The following is a 26,333-nucleotide window of genomic DNA, read 5'->3' as shown; positions in this document are numbered from 1 at the left end:
AGGTAACCATCCACACCTTAAATTTTATACTCGGGCAGAGTATCATTATATATTTATTGTTAATTGAATTTCTACCCCATCCTTCTTCCTGAAAAAACCCTGCATATTGTGTCTAAATATCAGCATAAATTCATGTTGTCACGAATACAGAAAGCTGATGAACACAATTAAAAGTTTGATACATGTATCTAGCTATAACACAAGGTCTGAGCAAGTGATATCAATGAGATTAAACTGGAAACCTAGTAACATAACCATCATCCAAGTCTACACTCCAACGGCAAACACAGACTAAGAGGAACTGAAGAGATTTTATGCAGAAGTACAGGAAGAAATTGATCACACACCAAAACAAGATGTGCTGATAATCATGGGGGACTGGAATCCAAACGTAGTGAACAGAGAAGAACTAGAAATTGTGGGGAAATGGGGCTTAGGAGATAGAAATGAAGCAGGAGAAAGACTTATTGAATTATGTGAAGCCAATAACGTGTTTATTGCAAACACAGTTTTTGAGCAACCGAAAAGACGAGTGTACACATGCACATCACCAAATGGTCAATATAGGAATCAAATTGATTATATAATTGATAGCAGAAGATGGAGGAGTTCCATACTTTCTGCAAAAACAAGAGCAGGAGCAGACTGTGGTACAGATTATGAACTCATCATATCGAAAATCAGAGTAAAGCTAAAGAAGAACAACAAAGCAATCATAATGCCAAAGTACAATTTAAATAGCATCCCAGAAGAATATAAAGATCAAATAAGGAACAGGTTTGAGGCTTTAAACTTAGTTGGATAGAGAACCAGAAGAACTATGGATTGAAGTCAGAGACATTATCCGGGAAGAATGCAAAAAGACAATACCTCTAGTTACAAAGAGAGAAAGACCTCAATGGATGACTGAAGAAACTCTTAAAATGGTTAAAGACAGAAGCAAAGCAAAAGCAAAAGGAGACAGAAACACGGCCAGAACCCTAAATGCAATAATACAGTGACTAGTACGTAGGGACAAATAGAACTATTACAGTAGTTATTGTATAGAAATAGAAGAGGACAACCAAAAACGCAGAACAAGAGATTAGAGAAATGAAAGGGAAATTTAAGCCAAGAGCAAGGATGTTGAATAATCAACAAGGGACTGATTGACAGAGATGAAATAAAAGGAAAATGGAAGCAATACACTGAAGAACTCTATAAAAGAGATGCAAGGATGACAGATTCATTCATGGAGGAACCGTATGATGAAGAACCAGAAATTTTAGAATGTGGGGGGGAAAGGTTCTTTTGAAATACTTGGAAGAAACAAATCACCAGGAACAAATGGCATACCAATGGGGTTGCTTGAAGCTACTGAGACTGAATGTGTCCAAACCTTGACAAATATTTGTCAACAAATATGGAAACTTAATGGCCCACAGACTGGAAGCATTCAATATATATCCCAGTCCCAAAGAAAGGGGGTCCCAGAGAATGCAGTAATTATTGAACTATTGCCTTAATATCCCATGCATGTAAAGTAATGCTCAAGATTGTACAACAAAGGCTTTTACCATATATGGAGCGAGAAATGCCAGATGAGGTACCAGAGATCATATCGCAAATATATGTTGGATAATGGAATGTACCAAGGAATTTCAGAAAAAATCACCCTTACAGCAAATCCTTTGACTGTGTAGATCATGAAAAACTATAGAATGCTTTAAAAGAAATGGGGATGCCACAGCAACTGATTGTCCTGATGCACAACCTATACTCTGGACAAGAGGCTACTGTAAGGACAGAATATGGAGAAACCGATTGGTTCCCCATCGGAAAGGATGTGAGACGGGGTGTATTTTATCACCCTATGTGTTTGATCTATACGCAGAACATATCATACGGAAAGCAGGATTGGACCAAGATGAAGGAGATGTGAAAACTGGAGGGAAAAATCAATAATTTAAGATATGCAGACGATACCCTACTACCAGGAGAAACGAGTAATGATTTGAAATGAATGCTGTTGAAAGTTAAAGATGAAAGCACAAAAGCAGCACAATAGCTGAACATCAAAAAGACTAAAGTAATGACAACAGAAGATATTACTTTAAAGTTGACAATGAGGACATTGGACTTGTCAAGGATTATCAGTATCTTGGCACAGTCATTAACCAAAATGGAGACAACAATCAAGAAACCAAAAGAAGGCTAGGACTGGGGAGGACAGCTATGACAGAACTAGAAAAGGTCCTCAAATGCAAAGATGTATCACTGAACACTAAAGTCAGGATCATTCAGACCATGGTATTCCCAATCTCTATGTATGGATGTGAAAGTTGGACAGTGAAAAAAGTGGCTGAGAGAAAAATCAACTCATTTGAAATGTGGTGTTGGAGGAGAGTTTTGCGCATACCATGGACCGTGAAAAAGGCAAATAATTGAGTGTTAGAACAAATTAAACCAGAACTATCATTAGAAGCTAAAATGATGAAACTGAGGTTATCATACTTTGGACACATAATGAGAAGACATGATTCACTAGAAAAGACAATAATGCTGGGAAAAACAGAAGGGAGTAGAAAAGAGGAAAACCAAACAAGAGATGGATTGATTCCATAAAGGAAGCCACAGACCTGAACTTACAAGATCTGAACAGGGCTGTTTATAACAGATACTATTGGAGGTCTTTGATTCATAGGGTCCCATAAGTCATAATTGACTTAAAGGCACATAACAACTACAACATGTACCTAGGCCTCTACAGAATTTTAAGGTGATTTTCAAAACTATTTCAAGCTAGCTCATTTTGGTACAATATAAAATATCAGGGTGCTCAGCAGGTCTACCAATTTTTTATTTAAACAGACCTCTTTAAAACTCTGAGTTTCCCAAGGCAGTTTGCTAGCCAGTGCTTGTGTTGTTCAGCAACATGTATCAAAACCCATCTAGGTCTGTGAAGTACTAGTTCTACAGTTCTCTGGATTGTGACCTTAACATTACCGTGGAGGTGTAAAAAATCATATTGGGGTAGGGTATACGTATTATATCAATTCATATTTTAAAGTTATGGGGAAATAAAAATAAAGCTACACAACTGCTAGACCCCACTCATGAAACATGCCTAAAAAGCAATGTTGGTTTGCAATTTTGGCATATTTTGCACATTTAATTCTTCAAAAGCATTTATGAGGAAGAAATACTTACACTGCAACTGACCAGAAACATTTTCAAAAAAATCTACTTATAAAGAGCCAAAAAACACACATTGGGTGTTATCCAGTATTAGTCATAAGTTAAGTCCATTGATTTCAAAACAACATGTTAGATACTGAAATGGCTTGAAGGGCCTCTCTCCCAAGAATGCACAAGACTGAAGAAATCCATATGCTATCCAGATTTCTTATATGACTAATGTCATGGTCAACTGAGCTTCCAGCGTCTCTTCCATCAGTTAGTCTGGGGTAGGCTGACTAATGGTCAGAGATCCCACCAAATAATATACTTAGGTCTAAGAATATCTCAGGAAAATTAATTAGGAGCTCAACGGCAGAAGATCTTACATTCTATTTATTTCTTTAACACATAAAGTTCTTCAGTACATATAATGCTGTAGGTGGCTGTGGCCACAGAATCAGAATATCAGATCACACATACCACATACAGGGGATTTACATCAAACATGTTACACTTGATAACAGTTCACGTTATATGTCACATTTTAGTCTTCAATACAGCATGTAATAGACTCAGATAACTCTTATAGTCTGTGTGTAGAACACGCAGAGCAGTATTCTTCTGACCAGGGTTAAAGCACTGGTAAACATGTGCTGGGCTGACTGCCTTACATCACTTTTTCTTATCACATGTTCCCATCTATGAATTTCACAGTGTATGCTGACTATGTATTCTGACCATGTATTCTGTACCTGAATGAGGAAGATGAATGTGAATGCGGCTGGGGAGAACTATAGGGAACTATAGAGAACAGTAGGGAGAAATATATATATATATATCACTAGGGAGCTCACAAGGCCCCAAATCCAGCCCATAACAATGCAAATGCTCTCATGTCAAGTTATCAGACAGTGAAATTTCAGTTTAACATAATCAATAATGCTGAGGAAGAGGAAGCGTAAGTGTGTCAGACTAGCCTAGTGTTTGAAGTGGGATCAAGTGCATTTCACTCCAAGAGAGATACTGAAGGTGGCACTTTGATTATTCTACAGAAATACAAGAAGTGCAAAGTACTGATGTTACTTTTCCTCCCACATTTTACAATACTGATATAGCTACCTATAGGTAGTCTCTCCCTCTGGCTATGATCTTGCCATTTCCTATGAACGTGGGAACTCCAAAGCTTTTATGGAATTCTGTTGCCCAGAATGGAGAGCACAGATCCATGTGAAGCTTCCTCCAAATCACTGATTGGGAACAGATATGAATTTTGAAGGATTATTTCCTTATATTCCAACAATCATGTAGATTTTATTCATTCATTCATTCATTCATTCACATATCCAGCCCTTCCTCCTAGCAGGAGCCCAGGGCGGCAATAGATATGACGTGTGCTACATATTCAAAGAGCTCCTACTACCACTTTTCATTCTAGAACATTTCAGGTTTTGGGTTCAAGGCATATTGCTCAATACAGTTGGCTATGCATTAGAAAAAAATTAGCCCATTTCCAAAGAAGAAATTTAAAATTATTATTTACTCACCTGCCTCCGTAGTGAAACACTAGGAGCATTTTCTTCAAACTTGGCTAAGAGCTGAGTTGCCATAGACTTCACTTTGTTTTGATTTATTCCTTCTTTCAAGTCTCCTAGTTGGTTACCAGAATTTGTACCTCGATTCAAAAAACCTGAAGACTGCAATGAAGCAACAAAAGGAAAATATGTCTGATGTTTATGTTCTATTGCAGAGGCAGAGTTCAAAACAGCCTAACAGGGCATATTGACTAGCGTACCAGTAGACCAGTTAGAGAAGAGCCAATGAACGCATGTAAAGTAAAACCAAATTAAAAATTTAAAGAGGATCTTAAAAATTATCTCCCTGAGCCTTTGTAATGGGGGAAGCCAATATACGTGAAGTTAAATTCAAATAAAATTAATGTGGGCCTATGGCGTGCTTTGAGACACATATATGAAGGAATGAAAGGAAGCAGAAGGCCTGCGAAAAATGGCAAGTTGCCTAATGCTGCCCAAGCAGTCTATAAAGCAGCCTTTCCCAACCAGTGTGCCTCCAGATGTTGTTGGACCACAACTCCCATCAGCCTCAGCCAGCATTGCCAATGGTCAGGAAAGATGGGAATTGTGGTCCAACAACATCTGGAGCCACACTGGTTGGGAAAGGCTGCTATAAAGACTGCAACGAGGGGGGGGAGAGAGAGAGAGAGTTTATATTTATATATTCATAGTAAGTCATGCTTCACCTTCTTGGTCAATCAGAAGAAGGTAGTTGGGCATAATGAGGTGGTCACATTCCATTTTTCTTAATAAGTCCCAGCTCCCATTTTAAAATGTTGGATCTAGCATAATTCCTTTTGATGAAGAGGTTAACTTCACCCACCCTTGGCCTGTTTATGGATCAGAACTTTTCAACCAATTTCAAACTTATCATATAGATTTTATTTAGAGAATAGCGGGGGGAAATTAAAGAGATGCCTGCCAGACATGGCTATCAGCCAGCCTGTGAGTCCATCTACAGCTTCTTCTACCAACACCATCTGAACAATGCAGTGTGGATGACTACAAATTAGGCAATCTAAAAAAAGCTCTCTCAGTCTTCAAAATTAATTGACACTTGGACTGTTACACTTGAGTAACAGGACAGGAATACTTGTTTTTTCTAATACTAATCAATTAAAATCTGAACTTAGGAGCCCTCCCCTTCCCCAATTAGGAAAGAATTCTATATGCCAAAAACAAATTTAACAATGACAATTAGTACTAACCTCTTCAAAATTAATGAGACTTTTACGTCGCCTTTTACTGGTCTCATTTTCTTCTGTCTAAAAGCAATGGGAGGAAAAAACATATAATTCGCAAGCAACCGCACACACATCCAGTACTTGCCAACTTAATATAAAATGGCAGCTAAAATGAAGATATCCCACTAAACTAAATTCACTGGTCAGATACAAAATGAATGGGTTGATCAGAGTGAGGAATAAAGGTTAGGCATTTGTCTTAATTCAATGAATAACTACACATGAAAATGTTTCCACTGACATACTCACTCTAGAGAGAGCCAGTGTGGTGTAGTGGTTAAGGTGTTGGACTACAACCTGGGAGACCAGGGTTCGAATCCCCACATAGCCATGAAGCGCACTGGGTGACCTTGGGCCAATCACTGCCTCTCAGCCTCATGAAAACCCTATTCACAGGGTCGCCATAAGTCGGAATCGACTTGAAGGCAGTACATTTACATTTTTACTCACTCTAGACCACTTTCAGTCATCATAGAAATCCACTGAAGTTTGTTCTCCCATTTCCATAAACATTCCGCTATTCTCAGCAAAACGTTATCTAGAGATCAAGCTAGATGCGATGAGGCAATGATAGTTATTTATTCAACTACATTTATGTTGTTTATTCTCAACTTCATGTGAGTGGGGGAAAGCAGAGTAGATGGGATCATTTTTATATCAGAAGGGTATGCAGGTTATAGAAGTGAAATTCATCCCCTCCCCTGACTTACCACTCTTTCATCACAGACACTTTTCTCCCCAGCCAGCTCAGATACCAGATTTAATCTGAACTGAGAACATTTCCTGAAACTATGGAAATGCACAGAAGGTCAGAGATTCTACCTACCTTCAGCCACGTGCCTCTTTTAGTGTACATGAATGGCCAGACACTTAAACAAACATACATGCCCTAGCATATTTAGCTTTGCCCTAACACAGCTGCTCCTTGATAAACAGGCCACAGGCTATTAGCTTACAGAGTGGCTACTCAGGGCTGACAGAGCAACCACTTAATTTTTTCCCCAAGAAGAATGAGAGTTTTTAGATATTGCAGAAATCTACTCTGAGCAACATCACATTCCATAGTGGAGAGCTGGAATTATTGGCTTCTGATATTTCCCAAGTATCATTAGGCTTAAATAAAAATGTAAATGTACTGCCTTCAAGTCGATTCTGACTTATGGTGACCCTATGAATAAGGTTTTCATGAGGCTGAGAGGCAGTGACTGACCCAAGGTCACCCAGTGAGCTTCATGGCTATGTGGGGATTCAAACCCTCGTAGTCCAGTACTTTAACCACTACACCACACCGGCTCTGTCATGGAATTGGTCCTTGCAATCCTTCCATGTAACTAAAAAAGATATTCAATGTTTACTGAATTGGAACCTTGGCTGATTCTATACATTCAGTGACTCATCATGTGGAATAAGAAATTAATGTTAAAAGAACTCTTATTCATAATTTTAAAGCACTTGAATCTTGGTCTTCCCCTGAGGACCTCAGAGCGGTTTTTAGCTTTGCAAGCACCTGGAATAGATGGCTTTGTTTGATAGGCCAAGACCACCTGATTAACTGCATAACTAAACCAAGATTTTAATATGGATTTCCAAGAACCAAGCCCAGCACTAGCCACTGTACCATACTGATGAACTACTGACTGAACATTCATTTTGCTGACAATGCCCAAATAATCCTCAGGGAAGCTCATGATATGATAGCCATCCCAAAAGTGCTTCTGTACCACTGAAATAAAGGGGGACATCCACTGCATGCAGGATTGCAGCTTGAATGCGTGAAGCGGTTTGCAGTTATTATTCGATCAGCTCAATAATAATCCTGAAACCACATAATTCCCATTACAATTTCTGTTTTACAGACGGAGAAAATAAAAGCAGACAGAAATTCTTTTACCATGGTGAGCCAGTGGATTAAAGGCTAAGCCAGAGGCCCCAGACACATTGCTTCAGGCCAAGGCCAAGAGTTCCTTCAATTGGATTAAAATTGCATAGCATAATAATAACCAATGCTTTTGGAAGTCTAGACACCTCAGCACTCTAATATGATAAAATATCTGAATGTGTTACTTTAGGAAGGCCTTTGGTGGCAACAAGTCCTGAATCACACAGATCTTTTAAGCACAACATCATTCTGCTACTCCTTCAACTTCAATTTTACAACATTATAAAGTAGCAAAGCATATTTTGGTGAAACTTGTTAATTCAGGGGCATGTGGAGTTGCAGTGGTTAGGGGGAATTGACAAAGATAAGGCGTCCTGCCTTTCTCAAGTGGAAGTGCCTTCCACTTGTGCAAATGCACTGCTGGATATTTATTTATTTATTTATTTATTTATTATTTGATCTATATCCCGCCCTTCTTCCCAGCAGGAGCCCAGGGCAGCAAACAAAAGCACTAAAAATACTTTAAAACATCATAAACACAGACTTTAAAATATATTAAAACAAAAGATCTTTAAAAAAAAAATTTAAAAAAGCTCTCAAGACATCTTTAAAAAAAAGTTAAAAACATTTTAAAAAAAGGTTTAAAAACATATTAAAAAGCAGTTCCAACGCAGATGCAGACTGGGATAAGGTCTCAACTTAAAAGGCTTGTTGAAAGAGGAAGGTCTTCAATAGGTACCAAAAAGATAACAGAGATGGGGCCTGTCTAATATTTAAAGGAAGGGAATTCCACAGGGTAGGTGCGCCATGCTAAAAGTCCGTTTCCTATATTGTACAGAATGGCCCTCCTGATAAGATGCTATCTGCAGGAGGCCCTCACCTACAGAGCACAGTGATTGACTGGTTATATAAAGGATAAGACGGTCTTTCAGGTATCCTGGTCCCAAGCTGTATAGGGCTTTGTACACCCAAACTAGAACCTTGAACTTGGCCTGGTAGCAAATGGGGAGCCAGTGCAATTCTTTCAACAGCAAGGTGACAACAGCATGGACAACAGTGGTCAGGTTATCCCAGTCCAGAAACAGCCACAGCTATCTTACCAGCCAAAGCTGGTAAAAGGCATTCCTAGCCACTGAGGTCACTTGGGCCTCTAGTGACAAAGATGGATCCAGGAGCACCCCCAGACTACAGACCTGCACTTTCAGAGGGAGTACAATCCCATCCAAAGCAGACAACTGAACAAATATCTGAACTCAGGAACCACCAACCCACAGCGCTAGGATTCAGACTCAGTTTATTGGCCCTCATCCAGTCCACCACTGAGTCCAGGCAGTAGTCCAGGGCTTGCACGGCCTCTCCCGATTCAGATGTTACAGAGAAATAGATCTGGGTATCATCAGTGTACTGCTGATACCTTGCCCCAAATCTCCTGATGACCACTCCCAAGCGCTTCACATAGATGTTAGACAGCATGGGGGACAAGATGGTACCCTGTGGCACCCCACAGCACTGCTGTCAGGGGGCTGAAAGATAATCACCCAATGCTATACTATGGAAACGACCTTGGAAATAGATCAGAACCACTGTAAAACAGTGCCTCCAATACCCATCTCACCAAGTTGGCCCAGAAGGATACCGTGGTCAATAGTATCAAAAGCCCCTGAGAGATCAAGTAAGAATAACAGGGTCACACTCCCCCTGTCCTCCCAATAAACGTCATCCATCAGGGTGACCAAGGCCAATTCAGTCCCATAATCAGGCCTGAACCCAGACTGGAATGGGTCAAGATAATCTGCTACATCCAAGAGTACTTGCAATTGCTGTGCCACAACCCTGTCAATCATCTTCTCTAAGAAGGGGGTATTTGCAACCAGTTGGTAATTGTCACAGACCAATGGGTCCAAGGGGGGCTTTTTCAGGAGCAGTCAAATCACCTCCTCTTTCAGGGTAGCTGGAGCCACTTCCTCCCGCAATGATGAGTTGACCACACCCTGAATCCACTTGGTCAAACCCCCTCTGCAAGCTTTAATAAGCCAAGAAGGGCAAGGGCTGATAGGACACATTGCTGGATATAACCTAAGTGTTTAATGATGCAAAAGTAGATAGAGCTTTGGTCCTTTTACATGTAACATACTTTTTCCTGATTTGATAAATTTTTGACTATTTAAATATTATTGCCATATGGTTTTTAGCCATCCAAACACAACTACCTGCAGCTCTATAAGGTGCAAATAACTACCGTTAATATTTTCTAGATAGAATAATGAAAGTCATTTCCTGGGTCAACTAAGATTAACTTGGATTTTTGTATTCCAAATGTGAAGTTTGTTTGTTTGTGCTTGGAAGGAGCCCATTTTTTCTTTATATCAAATCACTTTACTGCTCTTAGTTTTAATTTCTACTTCTTAATGTTAGAATTTTATTTTCTGTATTCATGACAATTTAGAATGCAGCATTTTGCAATGCAGTCACTGAGACAACAGCAATATTGGAATAGAATAGGTGAAATATATGTATTCTCTATAATGTTAAGAGGGCCCTGGATTAAGCAGGAAAAAGGTAGGAAATATTTTTGCCAACTTATAAACACGATGTGTGTTTAAAGTTGCCTCAACTGGGTCTTCTGAAGACCACTAAACAAACTTTTGAGTAAACTCTTCCTAGAACACAGTGTAAAATCATTATGTTGCCCATTCTATAAATAACGTCCTCAAATCATATCAACGTTCAGCTACCAAGCAGTTACCCTCATGCCCTTTTTAGGAAACAGCATTTCTTCACTCAGCCATGCAAAGAAAACTAGCACATTTTCTCAACAGAAGCCCAACTGACAAAAATCAAATTTGCCAGAAGAGAGAATATCCCACACCCTTTCTAAGCAAACTTCTAGCAGATTGTTTTGCTAAAAACTTGATATGGTATGTTTCAAGGTGTTCACTTAACAACTTTGGTATTCATGGACAATTCAATTGTTACAATGCAGTGCACTTCATAATGATGTGCCCTGTGGTAGTGTTACTCATTTTTTTTTAATATTTCTGAATTAGAAGCAAACCATGAACCTCTACCCTTTTTCATTTTGTACCAGTTTTCTTGCCCACAAAGAAAACAATATAGCATTTATTAGTCTGGAGGGCCTAGCTGAACTAAGTGCATACAAAAGACTAGAACTGAGCAAAATCCTTCTCAGAAGCTTACTGTTTAAATCTAAGCTTATCTAAGGGTTGGATCCAGAGATCCCTTGGTTAGAACTCCTACTCAGGTGACAATCCCGCTAATGGAAAGATGAGAGATGGGTTTTGCCAATTCCTTTTCCCACAATAGCCCCTCCCACCCCCTGAAAACGTGTTCAAATGGGTTGGAACTGGGAGGTGGATGGAGCTTAAAGAAGAAAAGGAATATCAGTGGAAATCTCCTCCTGACTTCCAACAGCAAGAGCCTCTGCTGGATCAGAGGCCTTTTCATGAACAGTAGGGAAACTCTGGATCCAAGTCCATCTCTGTATCAGTAGTCATTGTGATATAGACAAAGTCTGGTTCTAGGAAAACAAGGCCCTTTTTGGACCTCTGCAGATCTCGGTGGCATTAAATAGAAAGGCTAAACATTGGATGGTATCTGACAAAGTCGTACACAGAGTAGGCCCACTGAAATCAATGGACTTAAGTTAGTATCTTAAACCCATTGATTTCAGTAGGTCTACTCTGAGTATGACTTGGTCAAATAGCACGTCTATAAGTCGATAGGAAAAAGCATAACTTGTAGGATAGTTCAAAAGACATGGTCTGCAATATTAGCTAGTAGTTAGTGTTTAATTTTGTCTGATTTTCTTATCACTGATTTTCAATTCACCATTGTTATTGAAGTAACTATCACAAACACCGCTTGTTAAAACTTTGACTTGCGTCTGTGGAGAACTTATTCAGCAAGTAACACATTGTTAACGGCTTTCATTGTGGATGGGGGGGAAGGTTTTCACCTGTTCTAATTAGTTTATCTGTTTGTTTTGATTCATCTGTTAGCAGGAAGTCTTTGTTGGACTGTATAAAGTCCTGTATTTTCTTATTAATGCATCAGTAATATTCAGTAGGAAGGAGAGAGGAAAAAAATCTTTTCACCAAAGACGACTGTTTAAAACTTTAGATAAGAAGTGTTCTATTGTCTTGTGAGAGAGAATGCAGAACAAATTGTGCCACCTCAGTGTTTAGTCTTGTTGGGCAGACTAATGCTTACACAGGACATGATGTGAGAGCTGGTACTTGGAAGACGTAGTATTTAACATATGGTCATTTGTTTCTTTTTCTTTTGGGATTAGCCCAAAAGTTAGGGTTGTGATAATTCTTCATTCCCTCCATGAAGATTTATTATAAGCAGTAAAATTATAAAAAGGAAGTGTGTGTGTGTGTTTGATTGTTTGTTTGATTGATTAATTGATTTGTATACCGCCCCATAGCTGAAGCTCTCTGGGTGGTTTACAGTAACTAAAAACATTAAAAATAAATATTCAAGTTTAAAACACATCTTTTAAAAACAATTTAAAACACACTTAAAAAAATTAAAAACAATTTAAAAAAACCACATGCTAAAATGCCTGGGAGAAGAGGAAAGTCTTGACCTGGCGCCAAAAAGATAATAGTGATGGTGCCAGGTGCACCTCGTCAGGAAAACCAGCACTTTGAATCGAGCTCGAAAACATACAGGCAGCCAATGCAAGCAGGCCAGAATCGGTTTTATATGTTCGAACCGTCTGGTCCCTGTTACCAATCTGGCCACTGCATTTTGCACAAGCTGCAGTTTCCAAAACGTCTTCAAAGGCAGCCCCACGTAGAGCACATTGCAGTAATCTTGGAGTAAACTTGGATGTTACCAGAGCATGAACAACTGAAGCCAGGTTATCCCTGTCCATATAGGGGTGTAGCTGGGCCACCAACCGAAGTTGGTACAAGGCACTCCGTGCCACCGAGGCTACCTGAGCGTCCAGTGACAGAGATGGTTCTAGGAGAACCCCCAAGCTATGAACCTGCTCCTTCAGGGGAAGTGCAACCCCATCCAGGACAGGTCGGACATCCACCATCCAGTCAGAAGAACCACCCACTAGCAGCATCTCAGTCTTGTCTGGGCACTGGTTCACCACATTGACAGCCTCACCTGAAGAAGATGAAAAGGAGAAATAGAGCTGCGTGTCATCAGCATACTGATGGCAACACACTCCAAAGCTCCAGATGACCGCACTCAATGGTTTCATGTAGATGTTGAACAGCATGGGGGACAGAACTGACCCCTGCAGAACCTCATACTGGAGACTCCAGGATGCTGAGCAATGTTCCCCAAGCTGACCTTCTGGAGCCGACCCGCCAAGTAGGAGCAGAACCACTGCCATGCAGTCCCTCCCACTCCCAACTCAGCCAGTCTTCCCAGAAGGATATCACAGTCGATGGTATTGAAAGCCGCTGAGAGATCAAGGAGAATTAACAGAGTCACACTCCCCGTCTCTCTCCCGGCAGAGGTGATTATACAGGGCGACCAAGGCTGTTTCCGTGGCAAAACCAGGCCTGAAACCCGACTGAAATGGATCCAGATAATTGGTCTCATCCAAGAGTGTCTGGAGTGTCTTGTTTTTAATATTGAATGTTAAACTGTTGTAACCTGCCCTGGGTCCTGCTGAAGGGCAGGTAATAAATTTAATACTAATTCATCATCCACAGTGTTTCTGCACTTGTTACTGAACTCAATGATGCATGTACTTATATTTCTTCCAAATCTCTCTGGGAAAAAATGGATGAAGAAATTTAATCAGTTTAAAATTAAATTTTCAATTTAATCAGTTTAAAATTAAATTTTCAATTTAATCAGTTAAAATTACTTCCCAAAGAGTTCTTTGTCACATGAGTCCAAAATTCTGCTGCATACTACTGAAATGTCTTGGAATGGCTGCCAACAACAGCAGATCACTAATTACTCATCAGCGTAAGAATGAAGGCTGAGTCTAAAAATCCTCACTTGAGAACCTTTTGCTCAAAATATTGTGGCGGGGACAGGAGAGGGCAATGTTCATATGGCAACTACTGAGAGGAATTCTGTGCCACAGTAGGTTTTGGCAATGGCAAGCCAATTTTAAAAGCCAGTAATTGCTGCCACTAACAAGTATCCTCTTCTCTGAAATTTCAAGTAATTCCCGCACCAATTGAACAAAATGCCCCCAAGTTCACCATCCGCAGATGTTACAGAGAGTTTCTGGGGAGGGGAGTTGGTTTGATACTTGACTGAACCAAAGGCCAATCAAGTACTGTACTCTTCCCTCCAGCAATAGCAAGCCAGATGCTCCTGGGAAATTCTCGGAAAGGCATGTTGGAGATAGCCATTTCCTTTTTTGCCACCTGAATCTGATAACCAGAGACATAATGCCTTTAAATAACAAGTCCTGTTTTTGGCTATCATAATTAATAGCTGATTGATAGACATTAGCCTCTGTTAGTTTGATTTTAATATGTTAAAAATAATGGAACTACAAAAGGTATAGGAGCCTTACTTTAGGTATTCTCTTCCTTGGAAAAGTTAAGTTCATGTAATTGTTAAAGATGAAGTTGGATGATTTTGCTGAATAAAGATCCTTTCTTTCTCCATTTTGCTTTTCCATAGCACCTGTTCAAAATAAACAAATGAAATTAGGTATGCTGACTAGCAACTGGAACATTCTCATTAGGCTAGAGAGCTACTACTTTTAATAAGGCTAATTTTGAAATTTAACCCTGAAATGCAGAAAGCTCTATATTAACTATATTTTAAAGCAACATTACCATTTGAGCCAAATAGCACAATCCTATTCATGTTTACTCAAAATTTAAGTACTACCATATTCAATTGGGCTTATTCCAGCAATGTGTGCATAGGATTGCACCCAGTTACCTAGGAGGTCATCTGAGATTACCCCACAGTGTCTGGACTAGTAAAGGTCACTGACATTTGTAATTCCTCGCCTCTAAACAGAAATGTCAGTAGCATGTAATGTAGAAGAGTAAGCACTGTTAGTTCTTCTCTGGTTCAGATTTTAATCAAAGCAGAAAATGTCTCCCATTCTTGCTACTCCCACGCCTGTTTCCCTTCCCTTCAGTTCTAGCAACTGGTGGAATGGACAAATAAGTTTCCTCTTCTGGTGGCTGTGTACAAAGTACAAAGTTTCCTGGGATATGTCATATTTCAGTGGCACCAACAGTTATCAGTGTACTAAGAAATGTCATGTCCCAGCACACAGACAGGTTCTTTAGTTTGTTAGCATGGATTGAACAAGTGCAGAACCAACAACTTTCTGTGAAAGATTACAGTGATGCTAAGTAAAGATGCATGGTGATCCTGCTCTGGATAAAACATTTAAGGCAACAGAAGCCATTAACAATATTAAGCATTTCCCCCATTTCCTTTTAAAGCCAGGGACAACTACATAACACAACTATAACAATTAAACATACCAGAGCAGTTTATTGGAGTTGCAAGACAAAGTTTGGCTCTGCTTCAGGGTCAGTCAGGCAAGCTGTAAAACAACGCAAGCCTGACTTCTCTTAAAAGTAAGAGCAACCTTGATTGGCTTACCCATGGCTCTCAGAGGTGTTCCCCTAAATAGCTCATAGAATTTTGAGAGGTACATGACCATACTGAGTTTATCAGGCTCTCTGGCAGACACCATCTCTTTCCCAGTAGTGATGGGAGGAATTCCAAACTCTCGTTCAGCAATGTCAAATGCCAGCTGGTTGTTTCCGACTGCATCTTCTTCATTCAGGGAGTCAAAGTCACTTGAGGATTTTTTAAAAAAGGGATCCATATTAGTCTGCAGAAGAGTTGATATCTTAGGATTTTTCCACTATGCAATAATTCCTTCTCTTTCTGAAATATTTTATAAGTAACCTTTGGAAAAGTCTGCTGTGCTCTTTCAGAGAAATTTTGTTTAGGAATTGTCAGGGAAGAAGATGCACAGCTCCCACCCCCAAACCACACACAAAAGTAGCCAAACACTTTGGTACAAACTGAGGTTTAGCTAAATCTAAATAAATTTATTCAGTTGAAGAAGTTGCCTAATTGAGCAAAACTGAACGTGTGTGGTCTAGGAATCAGTTGAGTGCTGCCCTTGGTCTTCAGTGCAAATCACACTTCAGTCTTCAACTCACTGGGTGGCTTTGAAATGTTGCCATCTCATCTTCAACCCCCATTTGTGCAAAAGCAACAACCTGAAATTGTGACTTAGCTGCCCTTTCTGACACAAAAAGCCATTTCATAACCTAAAAGACCTACATGTGACAACAAGTATCAATCTACAATATCCCGAGGCTCCTATTACAAGAATTGGCAGGATTCCTTCAAGTATTCTGTAGCTGCTCCAAATGGATGGCAAATGCTAGTGGGGAAGGGGAGGATGGCAACAAGGCAACACCAGGTCTGTACAGGAATGGTGCTGTCCCAAAAAAAATTCTAACAAACTTTTTCATTGAAAGAAAAAATTATATTGTTTCTTTGAAGAGAATGCCAGTTCCCTGTTGCCATCAACAGTGGACCAGGAAAGATGCCATGCTGCGATATAGCATCCTTCCACAGTGAGAATGCGAGGAAGAAATGGCCCTGAAGCACACTTGGAGTGCTGCTGTTTGCCACAGAGGTGAAAAGTCTTTAAAAAGATAAGAAAAATGTGCCTCTGCTACTCACAAATCAAAATGCAAATCTGTCGCCCCTGAAATTTTTAACAGTCTTCTGCCCACCACCCCAAAATTGCAGAAAGTACTGCCTCAGTTTTGTAGCCAATGCAGATATTGAACAGCATGGTGGTCAGAACAGAACTCTGGAGAACGCCATAACAAACGCAATTGATTTAAGGGGGGAAAATCTGTCCCACTTTCTGGAGTCAACCCCACAAGTAGGAACAGAAGCCATGGAGCACAGTATCTCCCACTTCCAAGCGGCCATCCAGAAGGATACCATGGCTAACGGGATAGGCAGGCACTGAGTGAGCCAGGTGAAGCAACAAGAGCCACACTCCCCCTTCTCTCAACAAATATCATCAACCAAGCAACTAAGGCAGTTTCAGTCCCCAAACAATGCCAAATCATGACCAAAAAGGGTATAGGTAATCTGTGTCATCCAGGAATATTTGAACTGCCATTATATGCTCAAGCAAGGTTTGCAGTTTGATCAATTAGAGTCAAAGGCAGCCTCTTTTGGAGCAGTCTCATCACTGCCTCATTTAAGGCAACCAGGACCACATGTTTCCTAAAGAGAGGCATTCACAATTTTTTGGACCAAGCCAGTCATTCCCTTTTACACTGATAGAAGCCATGGTAAATGTTAAGCTGGACCTCTCCAAACACCCTGTCAGCACCCTCAGACTGAAAGAATGGAAAGGGATCCAATAAACGATGGTAAGGCACTCAGAATTAAGGAGGGCTGCCATCAACTCCAAGAGGACAGGGCTTCTGTCTCCTCTAGGGCAGCTATTTCAAAGGCCCCTGGCTGCTCTTCCTCCAAGCAACAGCTATAATAAAGAGGGGAACAAATGTTGATGCACAAATCCTCCCCTACCTCTCAGGTGTTTGTGACTACTCATTGAAGCAGCTGTTTCAACTCTAAGGTGCATTTGCACAGAAGTTAAAAAAAAAGCCTTCATCCAATCATGCTAGTAAGGACTCACCTGGTTGGCCACTGTGAGAACAGGATGCTGGACTAGATGGGCCACTGGCCTGATCCAGCAGGCTCTTCTTATGTTCTTATGACTATTTCTGTAGAACTGGCCCTACCGGAAATTTGTGACACAGTCTGCACTTCAAAACAAATCCATGGGGTAAACTGCTTTAAGGCATAGGACTTCTTTTCCCCCATCCCTGCTCCAAAAATCTAGGTAGGACACCCTTTTCAAGAGAGTATATAGCCAAGAAATTTAGATAAGATTACTTAGGCAGAAAACATTCTTCCCTCTTTGGCTTTAATAACAATACCAAGAAGGGCTTTAGGCTTAAGATATACAATCTAAAGATCCTTTATTCAGGCCATTCAAAAAGTCCATGATGGGGCTAACTGCATAGCTTCGACACAACTCCCAACCTGGAGCTGCTCCAGCCCAAGGCATCCGGTGAAAGGAGCACACAGACAGAGAGCTTCCAAAAAGGTGTTAAGTTCTACATTTGTAACAGTGCTCCCAAATCCCTGTGCAAGTCATTAATGACATCATACATCACTTCTGGTAGCGTATCTTCCCCTGGTAACAAAGCTTATCGGCATTTAAACTGAGAATATCAGGAAAGTAAGGCAGCTTGGATGAACACACAAATATTCATCCTTGAAGGGTATGGTAAGGGAAAAGAAGAAAAAGACCACTTTGTGTGTCACAGACAAGGAAATACCCATAGAATCAATTGCCCAACTGGGTATTTCCCAAAACTTAACATCATAGCCAGTAATCCAACACCAAGAATCTGATAATGTACATATTTCTGAATGTTTAAGTGATGCTGTAAGCCCTTTTGGCACAGACCTAATTAAGCTATATTCCGTTTTCCACAAACATAATCTTCCCACATATATTTTCAAAGCATTACAGTGCTCTCTTCCTTTTAAAAAACAATTCAGATTTCTACTAAAGTAAGCAAAAATGAAATAGTTAAAATCTCAAGTAGCAGTTCTCTGAAAGTCCTACATTTTTACTTTTTTAGTACTGCGCCAAGGACATCCATGGAGGAAAAACTGACCAAATACACGCTTAGTTGCAAAAAAAGATGTTAAAAAGGGAAACAAACTCTCTTCATTGTTTTGATTGGCTTTACCCAAGTCTATACTCTTGTAGGTGGCATAACCTACAATTAGCAAGCATTGCACATTTAAAAAACATAAAAACTTACATGAGGTCAGGTCTGAAGTGATGCATAATTGCACATAAGGCAAGGCCACTCCTCCATGAAGCAGTAAGATCTGTGACACAAACATTCCTGTATCCTTCTGTTTGTTTCTGACACCAGGTTAAAAGCTTGTTTGGCCTTATGTCAGATTCTGCAATAGTAGATTAATTTTTTTTTTTTAAAAAGGCATAGTCACTTGTCCAAAGCTACAAGCTCCTCTATTATAAAACGTAAAAAGAACATGTATTTCATACCATCTCTTGAAAGGCCAATTGATCTTCTAATGGAATTTGCTCTTTCTAGAGGGCATGGCTGCAGCTCATTTGTAATGTATAAATGCTTCACCTAAGGAAAGATTATACACCATAAAATCACCATCCATTGACTTCTACACCGTCTTTGCTATTCAGCCCTGAATTCTCAGTCTTCTAATGATCAAACTCAAAATACACCTGCCACCCCAATGGTTGAGCGTTATGAGCTTTCTACAAAAGTTAAGCCATTTGCACAGCATTGCTCAGCATATTCTTTAAATTGCTTTTTGTGTTTTAACATTTGTATATTTGTTTTTAATGTTTTTAATTGCTGTAAACAACCCAGAGAGCTTCGGCTATGGGGCGGTATATAAATCAAATAAATAAATAAATAAATATGCAATAGTTTGCAGGTTGTACCAGGTATTAGTCATATCCAGACTAGACCCACTGATATGAATAGACATAACTAACTTAAGTATATTAATTTTAATGGGTTTTCTCTGAGTAGTACTTAGTGAGATACAATTCTGTATCTCATGTATCCCAGCCTACCTGATGAGGCCGAACACAGCTTGAGTTCAAGTTTGGATATCGTGTTGCAGGGTCAATGGTGTACTGGTCAAAGTTCTTAGTGATGTTTTCAGGTGTCGTCTGAGGTAAGAGCCTATAAATACTTTCTCTGGAAGGTAAAAAATAAAAGATTGTGACTGTGCTTTTAACATACAGTATTTACCATACCTTATGTGCTCCTGCCTATATTTAGAACATTAACACTTCTGAATAGTTATTGGGGTGGGAACCACTGAGACAGACATAAGTATGTCTTCCTGAGACAGGAAAATAACTAGGAAAAATAACATTACATCACCCAAGATCAGATGGCTTTGATTTTTTTCTTCACATAAGAAACAACTCCTCCTCTAACCACAAAACATCATTGGGTACAGAGTCAGTGAATATTCCACTTAGAACTGCACTGTGTTTTTGTCATCCACAGACATGCTTTCTCAGCCCTTATATGACCTATTCCCAAGTTCAGGATCTTGACTTCATTACTAAACATGCAATATACCACTCTCAAATAAGTTCTCAGCAGCTCTATCCCCTACTCTGGAAAGAAGAAATAATGCAGGTAAAGTTGTGGTAGAAAGGAGAAATGGGTCAAGAAGAACAGCGAAATTATTTCAGCAAGAGATACTGAGGTAGCAGCAGAGTTGTTGGGTCTACTAGACGGCCACTAGACAGGACCTCTGTCTCTTTTGCTCTTAGTCATATGAAGATGATGTTGGCATGGAACTCTTAGCCTTAGAACCTTTATGAGTTCGGGATAAACACAGGAATGGTTGCCATTGAAGACTAATTAAATTAATGTTATAACACTCAGGCCTCCAGGCAGAAGCGTAGGAAGCTACCTTACACCAAGTGAAGACTATTGGTCCATCTAGCTCAGGACTGTCAACACTGACTGGCAGTGGATCTCCAGGGTTTCAGACAGGATTTAAGAAACAGTATTAGTGACCAAGAATCTGATAGCATTAATGCTTTATTGCTTTTGTTGCTACAGTAAATGAACAGTCTGCATATAGTTAAATGGGCCCCAAATACAAGCAACAGCAGCCAATATAGTTCTATATATAATATTTGGTGCTATTTTGTATATTTTTTCCTATACTTGTACACATGATGTCACATTATAAACACATCCAAGGGCTGCTTTACATGTTACATATTTTCTGCACAAAACGTAAATGTGAACCTCATGGGTAGACCACTAAATGTAATGCCCTTTTATGTGTATAATAAGTGGATGGAGCTTATGTTGGCAACATAAGCTCCTCTGCTGCTATTATGATGCAGCAGCCTGGCTTTTAGTAATCATCCTACAAAATCATTCTCAGGTTCTTTAATATGTACTTGTATATAGCCCTAACCCTATTAAATATCTGAAGGCAAATATGTAAATCATGGTAATTATTTGCTTTAGCTTAGGGACGGGAAGCCTGTGGCCCTACAGATGTTGCTGAACTCCAACTTCCACCAGCCCCAGCTAGCATGGTCAATGGACAAGGATGATGGGAGATGGAGCCTAACAATATTTGGAAGGCTACAGGTTCCCCATCTCTGCTTTAGATGGACCATGGATCAATTCAGAGCTCATGACAATCAGAAATTGCTCAGTTTCACTGCAACATATGGGAAGAACAAGCAGATATGCCTACCTTTCTGCAAGGATATCGAGTGGGGTTTTTCCTTGGGCCCAGCTTTTCACCATCCACACTGTGTCAAATGCAGCCAGGAATCCTCTTGCACAACCAGTACCCATTGGCCAGAATGGCTGTGAAAACACCACCAGCGTATTAGATGCCCATGTCCATTTTGAAATGATCACAAAGCTATCTATTACTGTTCTCTTCCTTCAAAATGGCAGATACCTTGCTTAAATACTACAAATCAACAACTCCTCCATAGTCACAAATCATTTAATCAACGTGTTACCTAATGCAGACTGGTGAAAGTATCCACTTAAAGCTACATATGGTAACATCCTTGCAAGGGGAACGGGCAAGTTCCCACTTAAGGTAGTGGAGTTATTCGACAGGCACCACAGATGACACACTATGTCTGTTTGTTGGGAGTGTAAAGGGATTGATCCTTTCTAAACAAGTTGCTCACCCTTAAGCTAAATACAACTCTCATCATCCCTGGCCATTGACCATGCTTGCTAGGACTGATGAGTGTTGTAGTTCAGCAACATCTGGAGGGCCAAAGTTACCACATACTTGAGCTAAAGAGTAGGACCACTGATACAACCCACTGATGTAAACTAACACATCTAAATTATGCCTGTTTCACCATTGCCTGAACAGGGAAAATTCAAACGCTGCTTCTGTTCTTTCAGGAACAACAGACCACACCCAATGCCTAGGGATGGAAAGATGTGCCAATTTTGGTTCTCTCCGTTTCTCATTTTTTCAGTCTTAAATTCATTTCTTCACATTTCTGCAGCAATTTGCGATTTTTTAAAAATACTCATAAAACTCTCCAGCATTTTAGTGCAAATTTCTCTTATTAAACCATTTTTGTAAGCAGCTTTGACTAATGTACATTTTTGTGCAAGCAATTTCTCATCAAATAATGCACTTTTGTATATTATTTTTACTCATGTATTTTGTTTTGCACACTTTCCCCGAGCATATGCATTTTTGCAAACATTGTTTAGTTGGCGAACTACATTGCAAAATTCAAATAAGTGCAAATTTGGAAGGATTGCTCTGTCTCAATTCTCAAATTGTTTCAGAAAGTGTGAATTTGACATATTTGGCTTGAAATGCATAGCATTTCTCACCCATCCCTACCAATGCTGCAGCTCTTCTGCTGCAACAAATTTCCATGTACACAATGGAGCTTCCTGTTTCATATCCTACAGCGTATCCTCAAAATCAGCTCTGGACGGTGAATTGGGAGACTCTTTGGAGCAGATTTTAGAGGCATGTGTGGAGGAAGAGAGGAAATGGAAGCTCCACTGAGCCAGCAGAACACCACATGCATAGCAGTTGATACAATCCAATGCAGATAAATATCTTGTGCCCTATCATGTACATTTCTGAGACTTCTCCAGGTTTCTGGTTAAAAAATGTCACCCATCTAACCATAGGGAAGCTCGGAGGACTGTTACTAGATCCAGGGCCTTTTCAGTAGTGGCCCCCGAATTATGGAACAGTCCCCCCGATGAGGTGCGCCTGGCGCCTTCTCTTCTATCTTTTCGGCGCCAGGTTAAAACCTTTTTATTCTCCCAGGCATTTTAATTGTTTAATGTTAAGTTAATTTTGTATCAAGTTGTTAAATGCTTAGTTGTCCGTTTTTAGGGATTTTATCTGATGTCTATTTTACTGTATTGTATTTTATTCCTTGCTGTGAACCGCCCAGGAGCCATTGGCTAGGGGCGGTATAGAAATGGAATGAAATAAAATAAATAAATAAATAAGAAGGCCCCAGAAACACACGATTGGGCACTAGGAAAACACCACCTTCTATGCGAACCCATACATCTCCAGGCTTACCATATGTGTTTAATGTGCTCTGTAGTATTTAAAATTGACAAAGCTCTTTACCTCAGTTGGGATTGCATATATTCACTATGGGTTGGTGCAAGCAATGGCATTTATGTAAGATCTGAAACTCTAGATTTTAACAATGGTTGTAGCTCTCATGGTTAGACTACTTTGAATATGTGTGATAGCTAAAAACTCAGAGGTATTTCATGGTACCAAAGAAGTTGCCTGCCTAAACTTCAAGTGCTTTATTTTGCAGGGGAAAGGGAACAATCTACCTCTAGTAAACTGTCTCCCACAAGAGCAACCAACAGCCGATGTCTGTGTCTCTCTCGTATTAATGCAGCATTTTCAGAAGCATACATGGAAGTAAAGTCAAACATGGCTACATCTGGTTGACCATAGTGATTAATTGCAAAATCCAAAGCAGGCAGTTGGTAATCAGTTGCAAAGTCAGCAGCTTCTCGTGCATATGACAGTAGATTGTCTTGGTCTACATTTTCCCCACAGAGCAACATTTCAGTATCAATATAATCCTAAAGTGAAAGACAAAACTGTAGTTTAGAGGTCTTTATAGTTTGTCATGACTACGGATAAAATGGATCATCTTATTCCACATGGGAAGAACTGGAAGTTATGTAAGATACATGTTATATTCTGCCTTATTATTTTTAAAAATGTATTGATGCATTGATCTTATGCTACTCAGTGAAATTAAATGAAGTTTAGAGAGAGTGACCTGGTTCACACATAACAGCAAGCCAAACTATGGCTCAGCACAAGTAAGCAAGCATGTAGATCCCAAAGCAAGGACTAAGGCTATAGCACTGGTCCTCCGGTCCTCCTGCTACCACACTACACAGGGCTAAGCCATGGTTTGGCTTAGTTATGTCCAAACCTGGCCTCATGGTTTGTCTTACTCCAGACAAGCTACAAACTGTAATCAAGGTTTGGTCTTTATTTACCACTTATTGTTTGTTTGGGGAAAACAAAACACAAGGCATTGTATTTGGATGCAATGCTAAGCCAAACCACAATTTAGCCCTGGGTAGCTCAGCAGAACTGGGGAGGAGAGCTATGGCTGTGATCTTCACTCTGGGAACCTGCAGGTTTGCTCATTCACATTAAGCCATGGGTTGGCTTAGTAGTATGCAGAAAATATCTATGCAGCAACTGAATAATAAGCCTCCTTTCTTTTACAGAAAGTTTTTTTAAAAAAATGCATACGCTACCCAAAATTTTGTTATAAACAAGGGAAAAATAAGTTAAGATTATGCAATGAAAGAATGAATGAAGTGTTGTTGGATATTACGAAGTCCATAATAATATACTGAAAGAATTAGTACTTGATTTCTAATGTACTGTTTCCCTACTCTCTTAGTACAAACTATGAAATGCACCAGCACATAATTCAACAGCACAAGTACAGTGTAGTACAAAGTGTGAGTTATACTCATCTATACAATAGCCCAATTCAGACATAATAATCCCAATCCAATAAAATACGGTTTATTGGGCTGGAAATGAGACACACGTGTGTTTCCTCCTCATTTCCCTCCTTGTGTCCCTGGCTTATGTGAAGCTACCTTAAATTCTCAAACAACAATTTCCTGGAACATGTGAAGAGAGGAACTGTGGTTTATAGGCTCCCTCCAAACAGGGGTATGAAATTAGATTATATATATTCTATATAGAAAGACCTTAACCCACATTTGGATACATACATTAATAATGACTCCCTTTTCCAGAAGGCTTTGTTTTTTTGCAGTCATCACAAAATAGTGAGTGCTGTCTTTATAGTAAACAATATTTTCCAGGTCAATTCCTAGGCAGGAAAAACATTTTTTAAACAAGTAAATAAAAGCAAGGGGGAGAGAAAACAGAAGGGTACACTTATTTAAAGAATTACTAACCCACCTTTCAGAGCACATTTATTTCAAAAATAAATTTCACAAACAAAGCATCAGATAATACATTCAACAGATTACATCTCAAAACCATAAATTAAAGTCAGCAGCAGTTAAAAACATCCAACAAAATGCAGACTAAAAATGCCTTCACAGTTCTCTTAAAAACAACAGTGACAAAAGCCATAGATACCTCCCTGGGGAGGGAGTTCTAAATATGTGGGGGGGCCCACCAAAAAGGCCCTGACCCTGCACCTGCCAATTTAACAGCTCTTACTGACATGCCAGAGAACAGGTCTTCAGGTACTGATTTTAAAGCTTGTGCAGGATTATAGCAGGGTAAATTTCTTCTTTAACATTTAGTACATTTGTCCTTCCCCCTTATTTCAGGAGCACAGAGTAGTTGTAATAAGAGTTGTTTGCTTCAAAGCTACAGTGCAGCTGGATCTCCTGTTTATTTCCAAGTATACTTTGAATTAGCACCTATGCAGCTAATCAACATGGTTTTCCAGTTTTTTATTTCGATAGCTTTTATAGGTCATCAAAACAATGGTTTACTTGTCTACTAAGCTCTTATTACTTTGCATTTCCTCACACCCACTGTACTCCCCACTGTACATTTAAGAAATGTGATGCCAAATAACAATGAGTGTGTGTGTAACTGAGATATATTTACCATAATAATTAAGCCTTCCTCTCATAGGCCTAAACTGCATTTTCACAGGAAGTTGACATTGGGAAGCTATACAGGGCTAAAAGAGTGCCAGCACCAGCTCAAAATAGGTCAGGCATGGATCAAATTTTGACACACATGTGTCTTCAACCCATACAGCCAAGACAGCAGCCAAGTAACATATGGGTGATCATTTAGCAAGAAAAACAACAATAAAAAGCCATAATACCTTGGCTAGACTTCATATGCACAACACAAATTCTAGGTACTCAGAAATTTATCTGTGCTGTGCTATCTAAAATATTTTATAAGCGTTAAGAAGAACATTAGAAAACTTCATGAGGGAGGCAGTTAAGTGAGAATAAATATATATATGCTTTCAGTGGTCTGAAATCAACTAATTGCCATCACTCAATTTAATAACGTAGCTGCTACAGGGCTAGGTTCACTGATGTATTTTATTATGGTGTTTTTTCCTTTGCCATGCTTAAAAGGAGAGAGCAGATGACCCACCTGTTTCTTCTTTTAGATCTTGGAAGAATTTTTGATTGAAGATGAAAGCTACACCACTGATCTCCTCCACCTTAGCTTCCGCAGTTGTATTTCTGTTTATAAAGTTGGCAGTGATTGCAATAGCCAGCTTTCCACGAAATTCCTTCCTCCTAAAAACTTACACAGAAAAGCAACCAACACCATCATTTTTCTATTGGTCAGAACTAACCA

General features: G+C 39.6%; 1 protein-coding gene across 18 annotated transcripts in view; it reads right to left on the bottom strand.

The window, feature by feature from the left end:
- Positions 1–26,333, bottom strand: part of MICAL2 (microtubule associated monooxygenase, calponin and LIM domain containing 2) — a 204,897-nt gene that overhangs the window by 100,095 nt on the left and 78,469 nt on the right. For all 18 annotated transcript variants that reach the window (XM_061610428.1, XM_061610430.1, XM_061610431.1 and 15 more), the window contains exons 6-16: positions 26,124–26,279; positions 24,755–24,855; positions 23,309–23,566; positions 21,198–21,313; positions 19,531–19,657; positions 18,976–19,066; positions 18,725–18,872; positions 15,438–15,637; positions 14,380–14,492; positions 5,939–5,995; positions 4,704–4,853 (exon numbers count right to left, since the gene is read on the bottom strand). In XM_061610428.1, the coding sequence (XP_061466412.1) occupies positions 4,704–4,853; positions 5,939–5,995; positions 14,380–14,492; positions 15,438–15,637; positions 18,725–18,872; positions 18,976–19,066; positions 19,531–19,657; positions 21,198–21,313; positions 23,309–23,566; positions 24,755–24,855; positions 26,124–26,279 (1,517 nt within the window). The remainder of the gene's footprint in view (positions 1–4,703; positions 4,854–5,938; positions 5,996–14,379; positions 14,493–15,437; positions 15,638–18,724; positions 18,873–18,975; positions 19,067–19,530; positions 19,658–21,197; positions 21,314–23,308; positions 23,567–24,754; positions 24,856–26,123; positions 26,280–26,333) is intronic.

This window comes from Rhineura floridana, chromosome 2, assembly GCF_030035675.1.
Source record: "Rhineura floridana isolate rRhiFlo1 chromosome 2, rRhiFlo1.hap2, whole genome shotgun sequence".
NCBI lineage: Eukaryota > Metazoa > Chordata > Lepidosauria > Squamata > Rhineuridae > Rhineura > Rhineura floridana.
Note: the sequence above shows the minus strand (reverse complement) of the source record. Positions and strands in the feature narration are given on the sequence as shown.